Raw genomic sequence first — 9,672 nt, forward strand, 5'->3', positions numbered from 1 at the left:
CATCCCGTTCTCTGTCACCATCCCGCGTTCTGTCACCATCCCGCGTTCTGTCACCATCCCGCTCTCTGTCACCATCCCGCTCTCTGTCACCATCCCGCGTTCTGTCACCATCCCGCTCTCTGTCACCATCCCGCTCTCTGTCACCATCCCGCGTTCTGTCACCATCCCGCTCTCTGTCACCATCCCGCTCTCTGTCACCATCCCGCGTTCTGTCACCATCCCGCTCTCTGTCACCATCCCGCGTTCTGTCACCATCCCGCTCTCTGTCACCATCCCGCGTTCTGTCACCATCCCGCTCTCTGTCACCATCCCGCGTTCTGTCACCATCCCGCTCTCTGTCACCATCCCGCGTTCTGTCACCATCCCGCGTTCTGTCACCATCCCGCTCTCTGTCACCATCCCGCGTTCTGTCACCACCCCGCTCTCTGTCACCATCCCGCGTTCTGTCACCACCCCGCTCTCTGTCACCATCCCGCGTTCTGTCACCATCCCGCTCTCTGTCACCATCCCGCTCTCTGTCACCATCCCGCGTTCTGTCACCATCCCGCTCTCTGTCACCATCCCGCGTTCTGTCACCATCCCGCTCTCTGTCACCATCCCGCGTTCTGTCACCATCCCGCGTTCTGTCACCATCCCGCTCTCTGTCACCATCCCGCGTTCTGTCACCATCCCGCTCTCTGTCACCATCCCGCTCTCTGTCACCATCCCGCTCTCTGTCACCATCCCGCGTTCTGTCACCATCCCGCTCTCTGTCACCATCCCGCGTTCTGTCACCATCCCGCTCTCTGTCACCATCCCGCGTTCTGTCACCATCCCGTTCTCTGTCACCATCCCGCGTTCTGTCACCATCCCGCGTTCTGTCACCATCCCGCGTTCTGTCACCATCCCGCGTTCTGTCACCATCCCGCTCTCTGTCACCATCCCGCGTTCTGTCACCATCCCGTTCTCTGTCACCATCCCGCGTTCTGTCACCATCCCGCGTTCTGTCACCATCCCGCGTTCTGTCACCATCCCGCCTTCTGTCACCATCCCGCGTTCTGTCACCATCCCGCTCTCTGTCACCATCCCGCTCTCTGTCACCATCCCGCGTTCTGTCACCATCCCGCTCTCTGTCACCATCCCGCGTTCTGTCACCATCCCGCTCTCTGTCACCATCCCGCGTTCTGTCACCATCCCGCTCTCTGTCACCATCCCGCTCTCTGTCACCATCCCGCGTTCTGTCACCATCCCGCTCTCTGTCACCATCCCGCTCTCTGTCACCATCCCGCGTTCTGTCACCATCCCGCTCTCTGTCACCATCCCGCGTTCTGTCACCATCCCGCTCTCTGTCACCATCCCGCGTTCTGTCACCATCCCGCTCTCTGTCACCATCCCGCGTTCTGTCACCATCCCGCGTTCTGTCACCATCCCGCTCTCTGTCACCATCCCGCGTTCTGTCACCATCCCGCGTTCTGTCACCCCGCTTCTCCCGCTTTGGGAGTCGCCAAAATTCTCCTGAAAACACCCAAGGGTTGAACCATCTCTGTACACGTGGGAATTCCACCCCAGTTCCACACAAATTGCTGCATTTCCAGGAGCGTGATGGGTTTATTTCTGCTTTCCTCCCAGGTCTATGTGACCGTGCTGAAGCACGGGGACAGCTCCACGCTGGACACCATGCTGAAGGTGGGTGCTCGCTCCCCAAAACCCCACATTTCCCCCCAAAAACCCCTCGGGGCTGGGGTTCATCCACGCCCAGTCCCTGCTGGTGTGGAATTCCCTTGGGAGTTTCTCCCTGACCTTTGTACAAAGCGCTGAAAATCACTTTATTCCTCGCAAGGAACGGCGCCGCCAGCCAGGCCAATTTGTCCCTGATTAGGGTTGCCGAGTAATTAGCAGCTCTGGCACCCCCAGAGGGCTCATTAGGCGCGGGATTAACGAGGAATTGATATTTGGATGTGTTTGCCTGCAGCTGCACAAGCAGGCGGACATGCAGGAGGAGAAGAACCGGATCGAGCGCGTCCTCGGGGCCATCTCCCAGCCCGAGCTGATCCAGAAAGTTCTCACCTTTGCACTTTCAGTGAGTTCTGCAGGAATTCTCCTCCTGGGCCCTCAGGGTTTGGGGAAATCCCAAATTGAGGAAAATCTCAGCGAGTCGCGTCCAAATTAAGGAAAATTTGGATTTTGAGTTGGGTCCAAATCAAGAGAAATTTGACTGAAATGGTCCAAATTAAGAAAAAATTTGGCTGAGCTGGGTCCAGATTAAGAAAAATCTGAGAGTTGGTTCACAGTAACACAAATCTGAGAGCCTTGCTTCCAAATTAACAAAATTTCGAGCTGGATCCAGATTAACAAAAATCTGAGAGAGTTGGTTCCAAATTGAGAAAAAATCTGAGGAAGGCGGTTTCAAATTAAAAAAAAACTCTGAATGAGTTGATTCAAAAAAAAACCCCTCTGAGTGTGAATAAAATTGAGAAAATTCTGATTGCTCTGCTGCAGGGATTTTCTGTGTTCAGAGCAGTCGGTTCCCTGGTGCTGTGGAAATTAATCCCAATTTTCCCAGCTCTGCTCTGCTTCCAGCACCAATTCCCAGGAAGCCAAAATGCAGTTTGACCTCTCAATTTACCAAAAAACCCAAAATAATCCCTCTAAATCTTTCCTTTTTTAGTTGAAATACGATTGTTTTTGGTGGGTGTAACCTGAGGATAACTCAGGGATTCGCTTCTCCTTCAATCTTTGAGTTGTACGTTACATTTTTGGGTAAAAATTTTGCTTTACTTGGTGGATTGGGTATAGAAATACCCAAAACCTGGACCCAGGTGCTGGAATTGTTGGGGAAATGTGGAATTTTGGTGCTGTTTCCCTCCCCAGGAAGAGGTACGTCCCCAGGACACGGTGTCAGTGATTGGAGGGGTGGCTGGAGGCAGCAAGCAGGGCAGGAAAGCTGCCTGGAAATTCGTGAGGGACAACTGGGAGGAGCTTTATAATCGATACCAGGGTGGATTCCTAATATCCAGATTAATAAAGGTACGTGGGGCCCTGGGGAAAAGCCCTTCTGCCCCTGGAAATGGTGAATTTCACCTTTAATTTAATAATGAATTAATAATTTAATGTTGGTTTATTTCCCCCTTCAGCTCACAGTGGATGGATTTGCAAATGATAAAATGGCTGCAGAAGTGAAGGTAAGAAGATTTAATTAAAGAATTTATTAATTAGTCGCTGATAAACTTGGGGGGCTCTGGCTGGAAGAGTCAAACCCTGGTGGATTTTGTTGTTCTGTCCCCAAACCTCTTTAGGTTGGATAAAATTTTATTGAAATGCCTTAAATCAGCATTTTGGAAGTGATCTGTAATTTCCACCGATTTATTCTTCATTGATTTCAACTTTGATAAAATCCAGCAGAGTTTGGCAGCAGCTTTGAGCCTCCCCAAGAAACGAAACTTGGAAATATTCAGAATTATCCCAACCTCCATCATTGGTAGAGCTCTGAGAGTGGATTTCATTATTTATTCTTTCCCCACATTTTTCCAAGAACATCTTGGAAGAAGAAACTTTAGAATAGGGCTGTTAATTGGTTAATTAGCATGTTCCTATTAGGAAAACACTGAGGAGGAATTGTTATTCCAAAGATCAGCTGAGTCCTGAGCTGGCTCTGTCCTTTTTGTCATTTAATGACTTTTCTTAGTAAAGATTTAATAGCAGAAATTACTTTACAGAGAAATTTTGCGTTAGGATTAATTTTATTTTATTTTATTGCAAAACACTGAGCGGGAAAACCAGCCCTGATTAAGTCCCAGCTCATTTCCAAGAGGATTCCTGACCTTTGAGAGGGGAATTTGCCGGGTCTGAGGCTCAGTGTCACCTTGCAGGGCGTGAGGGCCGTGCCAAGTGTGGGAAAGCTGCTCGGAGGGAGGCAGGGACGGCTCCGGGCTGGGCTGGAAATGCAGAGTCAGAGCAGCGCGGGGAAACGGGGAGTGACCGGGGCAAAATGGGGCTGGGGGCACTAACGGGCAAAATGGGGCTGGGGGCACTGCCTGGCCTGGAAATGCAGAGTCAGAGCAGCGCGGGGAAACGGGGAGTGACCGGGGCAAAATGGGGCTGGGGGCACTAACGGGCAAAATGGGGCTGGGGGCACTGCCTGGCCTGGAAATGCAGAGTCAGAGCAGCGCGGGGAAGCGGGGAGTGACCGGGGCAAAATGGGGCTGGGGGCACTGAACTGGGCTGGAAATGCAGAGTCAGAGCAGCGCGGGGAAACGGGGAGTGACCGGGGCAAAATGGGGCTGGGGGCACTAACGGGCAAAATGGGGCTGGGGGCACTGCCTGGCCTGGAAATGCAGAGTCAGAGCAGCGCGGGGAAGCGGGGAGTGACCGGGGCAAAATGGGGCTGGGGGCACTGAACTGGGCTGGAAATGCAGAGTCAGAGCAGCGCGGGGAAACGGGGAGTGACCGGGGCAAAATGGGGCTGGGGGCACTAACGGGCAAAATGGGGCTGGGGGCACTCAGCTGGGGCTGGGGGCACTGAACTGGGCCTGAGGTCAGGCCAGGGGTTGAACTGATGATCCCTGTGAGCCCCAGGGGTGTGAGGGCAATTCCCCAGGGGTGTGAGGGCAATTCCCCAGGGGTGTGAGGGCAATTCCTCAGGGGTGTGAGGGCAATTCCCCAGGGGTGTCAGGGCAATTCCTCAGGGGTGTGAGGGCAATTCCCCAGGGGTGTCAGGGCAATTCCCCAGGGGTGTGAGGGCAATTCCCCAGGGGTGTGAGGGCAATTCCCTCAGGGGTGTCAGGGCAATTCCTCAGGGGTGTCAGGGCAATTCCCCAGGGGTGTGAGGGCAATTCCCCAGGGGTGTCAGGGCAATTCCCCAGGGGTGTGAGGGCAATTCCTCAGGGGTGTGAGGGCAATTCCCCAGGGGTGTCAGGGCAATTCCTCAGGGGTGTCAGGGCAATTCCTCAGGGGTGTGAGGGCAATTCCCCAGGGGTGTCAGGGCAATTCCTCAGGGGTGTCAGGGCAATTCCCCAGGGGTGTCAGGGCAATTCCTCAGGGGTGTCAGGGCAATTCCCCAGGGGTGTCAGGGCAATTCCCCAGGGGTGTCAGGGCAATTCCTCAGGGGTGTGAGGGCAATTCCTCAGGGGTGTCAGGGCAATTCCCCAGGGGTGTGAGGGCAATTCCTCAGGGGTGTCAGGGCAATTCCCCAGGGGTGTCAGGGCAATTCCTCAGGGGTGTCAGGGCAATTCCTCAGGGCTCTCAGGGCAATTCCTCAGGGGTGTGAGGGCAATTCCTCAGGGGTGTCAGGGCAGTTCCCCAGGGGTGTCAGGGCAATTCCTCAGGGGTGTGAGGGCAATTCCTCAGGGGTGTCAGGGCAATTCCCCAGGGGTGTCAGGGCAATTCCTCAGGGGTGTGAGGGCAATTCCTCAGGGGTGTCAGGGCAATTCCCCAGGGGTGTCAGGGCAATTCCTCAGGGGTGTGAGGGCAATTCCTCAGGGGTGTCAGGGCAATTCCCCAGGGGTGTGAGGGCAATTCCCCAGGGGTGTCAGGGCAATTCCTCAGGGGTGTGAGGGCAATTCCCCAGGGGTGTCAGGGCAATTCCTCAGGGGTGTGAGGGCAATTCCTCAGGGGTGTCAGGGCAATTCCCCAGGGGTGTCAGGGCAATTCCTCAGGGGTGTGAGGGCAATTCCTCAGGGGTGTCAGGGCAATTCCCCAGGGGTGTCAGGGCAATTCCTCAGGGGTGTGAGGGCAATTCCTCAGGGGTGTCAGGGCAATTCCCCAGGGGTGTGAGGGCAATTCCTCAGGGCTCTCAGGGCAATTCCTCAGGGGCAGGCTGGCACTGTGGGGATCATCATCCTGAGCAGGGCAGGAGCTGGACTGGGCACCCCATCCCTGCAGGTGCTTCCCCACCCCTGCAGGTGTGTCCCCACCTCTGGAAGAGTTTCCCCACACTCTCCAGGTGTTTCCCCGTCCCGATTTTCCATCTCCCCCCGCCCCGCTCCATGATTTCGGCATCCCCCCGACCGCTCGGCTCCTCCCCGCCCCAGCCCCGCTCACGCCGCCGCCCCCGGGCCGCGTCCCCAGCCCGCCCCAGCTGCCGCTGTCCCCCCAGGCGTTCTTCGAGAGCCACCCGGCGCCGTCGGCGGAGCGCACGGTGCAGCAGTGCTGCGAGAACATCCTGCTGAACGCGGCGTGGCTGCGGCGCGACGCCGACAGCATCCAGCACTTCCTGCAGCAGCGCCGGGCGCCGCCCGCGCCCGTGTGAGCGCCCCGCGCCCGCCGCGGCCGCAGCGCAGCCCCGGGCACCGGGAGGAGCCCCCGCCGCCGCCCCACATGCCAAGAATTCGGGAGTTTGGTTTTGGTTTGTTTTTTCCCCTTTTTCTTTTTTTTTTCCCTCCTTTTTTTCGTTTTTTCCTCCTTTTTTTTCCTTTTTTTTTTTTTTTTTTATTTTGTTTATTTCCTCCTCCTCCTCCTCAAGCCCGTGGGGAATGGACCGTGAATGTAGAGTTTAATCGGTTCCTGCTCACACACTCCAAGAATTTGGGAAAATTCTGTTCGGAAAAAAAAAACCAACAGCAGCAACAACAGCAACAAAAAAAAAATCTGTCAGCGATTCTGCAGAAAGAGAGAGAGAGAGAAAAAAAATACAAAAATACAAAAAAAAAGAGAGAGAAAAGTCTGTAAATATGATAGTAATAAAATAGAGCATAACAAAACTGTGAAACTTCCTCAAGCCTTGTCAGTGGTTAAAATATTTAACACCCCCCTCCCCTTTCCTGACACTTACTGACGGATGTTCTGTTTTTTACGCCCTCCCTCCCCCAGAAGGGGAAAGCAGGGGTGCTGAGGTCAGCGCAGAGCCTGAGGCAGCAGCGGGGCCCGGGGCCAGGCAGGTGTGGTTGGACAGAACCCGTGCGAGGTTTTGGGGAGCTGTCCCTGAACCCCTCCCCACCCCAAGGATAGTAGGGTTCCCTTTCCCTTTTGTGTTACCTCTCAAAAAACCCACAGAAAAACCCAAAAACCCCCAAAACCCCCTGTTCTGTTTCTCCTGGGTTCCCCCGCCCCTGTCGCTGGTGTCCTTCGAGCAGAGTCGGGATTGTAAAGGAAACTCCTCTCAGAGCCACATTAAAGCAGAAAGGTTCGTGCAGTTTGATTTCATTTCCGTTTCCTCCCGGCCCCTTGTCCCATGCAGGGGGACGGGGCTGCCCTGCTCCTCCTGCTCCTTCCTCTCCATCATTGCCGTGGAAAGTGCGATTCTGAAGCCTTAAATCAGTGATGATGATGATGATGATGATGATGATGAAGAAGATGAAGCTGTGCCATCATCCCCTCCCAAAGCAGCGTGGTCCTACTAACCAGCCACCCTCTAATACACAAAGGTTGGAGTTCCAGCTTTTTATTTTTGGTTTTTCCTCCCTTTTTTTTCCTTATTTTCTTTAACAGGAATTCGTATTTGGTGTGGCTTAACTGTTAATTTTTTCAGAAGGTCATCAGATTTAACTTGTCAGACTGCTTCCCCCTCGAGACATTTTTGTGCTATTGTTTAAAAAAAAAAATTACAAAAAAACCCACAAAAAATCCTAAAAAAAAACAACAACAAAAAAAGAGTACAAAATAAAAAAAAAAAGATTTAAAACAGTTGGCGTTAATAAAAATGTCAATGTGAAATCCACGTCCTCACCTTGTGTTGTGTTTGAAGGCTGAAAGGACCCAAAGCTGGGTTTGTTTGGAGGCTGAAAGGACCCAAAGCTGGGTTTATTTGACCCAAAGCTGGGTTTATTTGAAAGCTGGAAGGACCCAAAGCTGGGTTTATTTGACCCAAAGCTGGGTTTATTTGGAGCCTGAGAGGACCCAAAGCTGTGAGGGGACAGCAGAGGCCGAGGTGTCACCTGCAGGACCCCTCCTGTGCCCCAGGGGTGGAGTTCAGGCTGACAGACCCGGATCAGAGCCTGTGTAATGTGAATAAAAACCACCCTCAGGCACTCCAGAACTGAATCTAGCAGAGAAACGAAAGGGGAAACCTAATTGTGAATAACAAACTTTATCAAACGGCACCAAGTTGACAGAATAACACCATGGAGGCGCTTCCAGGGTGGGGAACCCCCCAGAAATGTGAATTTTGGGGCTCTGAGCTCTTGGCTGTTGCACTCCCCGGGCTGGGGTTGGGAATTCCCTGCGGTCAGCACCAGCCCTGCCCCAGGCTGAGCCGCTTTCCCTTCTGCTCCCTGCACACGGACAAAGTGAAAACAACCGCACAGAAACAACAGAGCCGGGTGCGAGCAGCTCAATCCACAGCTAAAGAACTTTGGGATCGGTCCTTTCCATAGGAAATCCTCATTTTTATCGTGGGAGACAAAGTGAGGCTGGGGAGAGGGGCAGGACGAGGACAGAGGAGTTTTGGGGTGCGGAAAGGGCTGAGCCTGGACGCTCATGCAGGCCCTGAGAGCAGTTAAAGGAACTTTTAGATTTGGCCATTCCATAGGAAATCTTCAGTTTTATTGCTGGAGACGAAGTGAGGCTGGGGAGAGGGGCAGGACGAGGACAGAGGAGTTTTGGGGTGAGGAAAGGGCTGAGGGGACGATTATTGAGGGAATTGTGGTAATTATTGAGGGAACTGTGATAATTATTGAGGGAATTGTGGCTGCCACACCCCTGCAGTGTCCCTGTGGCACCGGGGACAGCGGGACCTGTCCCTGTCCGTGGCAGGGTGGCACTGGATGAGCTTCGATCCCCTTCCCACCCAAAATCAATCCCGTGATTTTGCCCACGGGGTTCGGGAGCGTCCCGGGGACCTGAGGGACCCAGGGAGGGATCCATGGGCCCAACCCAGAGCTCCCGGAGCTCCGCGAGGTTCGGGATCGCCACCATCGCACGGGGAGCTGTCCCAGAGCCCGACCTCTCCCTCCCGAGCAGGAATTCCTTCCCCAGCCCCCGCCCGGCCCTGCCCTGGCCCAGCCGGGCTCAGTTCCCCCGCATTCCCTCGGATCCGGTGTCTGGAGCGCGTTCCCTGCCCGGGATCCCGGAACGCCCCGGGAGCGGGGCCGAGCGCGGCGCTCCCCAGCCCGGGGCGGCGCCCGCCTCTCCCGCCCTTCCCGGAGCCTCCCGGCCGCGGGAGGGGCCGGGCCGTGTCCCGGTAATTGTCGCTTGTCCCCGCGGTGTTTGCGGTTTGTGTGTCACTAATTGCCACTTGCGGCCCGTTAATTAATTATCACCCGCCGTTCTACACCGGTCCCGTTTTCCCTCTTTTCCTGCCCGTTCCCGCACCCGTCGGCTGTGCCGGTGTCATCCGGTTTGGGGACACACAGGGATGCGGAGGGACCCGGTGCCCGTTCCGGGGCACTCGGGGGACACCGGGACCGGTGCGGGGCGGGTCCTGGCGGGGCTCTCCCCGGGCTGCGCTTCCATCCCGGTTCCTGCGGGATCCCGGAGCGACTCTGCAGGGCCGGGCAGGACACACGGACACACCGGACACACCCCCGGCCCCGGGACACCCGCGCCGGCTCCGCTTCCCGCTGCGCGCTGAGCACGTGGCTCCTCCCAAGCCGGTTCCGGTGCCGCCGCTGCCGCCGCTTTCCGCGCCCGCCGCGGGCGGAGCTGCGCGGGCACGGCCGGAACCAGCCGCGGTGCCGGTGCCCCGGCTCTCCTTCCGCCGCTCCCGGTGGTCCCGGTGCCGCCCTCCCCCCCGCGCCCGAACGTGGTCGCGCCCCCCCC

At 55.8% G+C, this 9,672-nt stretch overlaps 1 protein-coding gene across 1 annotated transcript in view; it reads left to right on the top strand.

Annotated features, from left to right (window-relative positions):
* Positions 1–6,236, top strand: part of NPEPPS (aminopeptidase puromycin sensitive) — a 35,699-nt gene extending 29,463 nt beyond the window's left edge. Inside the window, exons 19-23 of the mRNA XM_054286489.1 lie at positions 1,609–1,665; positions 1,952–2,059; positions 2,851–3,006; positions 3,114–3,161; positions 6,074–6,236. Of these exons, the coding sequence (XP_054142464.1) occupies positions 1,609–1,665; positions 1,952–2,059; positions 2,851–3,006; positions 3,114–3,161; positions 6,074–6,226 (522 nt within the window). The 3' untranslated portion in view covers positions 6,227–6,236. The remainder of the gene's footprint in view (positions 1–1,608; positions 1,666–1,951; positions 2,060–2,850; positions 3,007–3,113; positions 3,162–6,073) is intronic.
* The last annotated feature ends 3,436 nt before the right edge of the window (positions 6,237–9,672 follow it).

The sequence above is a fragment of the Melozone crissalis genome, unplaced genomic scaffold (genome assembly GCF_028551555.1).
Source record: "Melozone crissalis strain CALT ecotype California unplaced genomic scaffold, PUWL_Pcris_2 ptg000048l_1, whole genome shotgun sequence".
NCBI classification, from domain to species: Eukaryota; Metazoa; Chordata; class Aves; order Passeriformes; family Passerellidae; genus Melozone; species Melozone crissalis.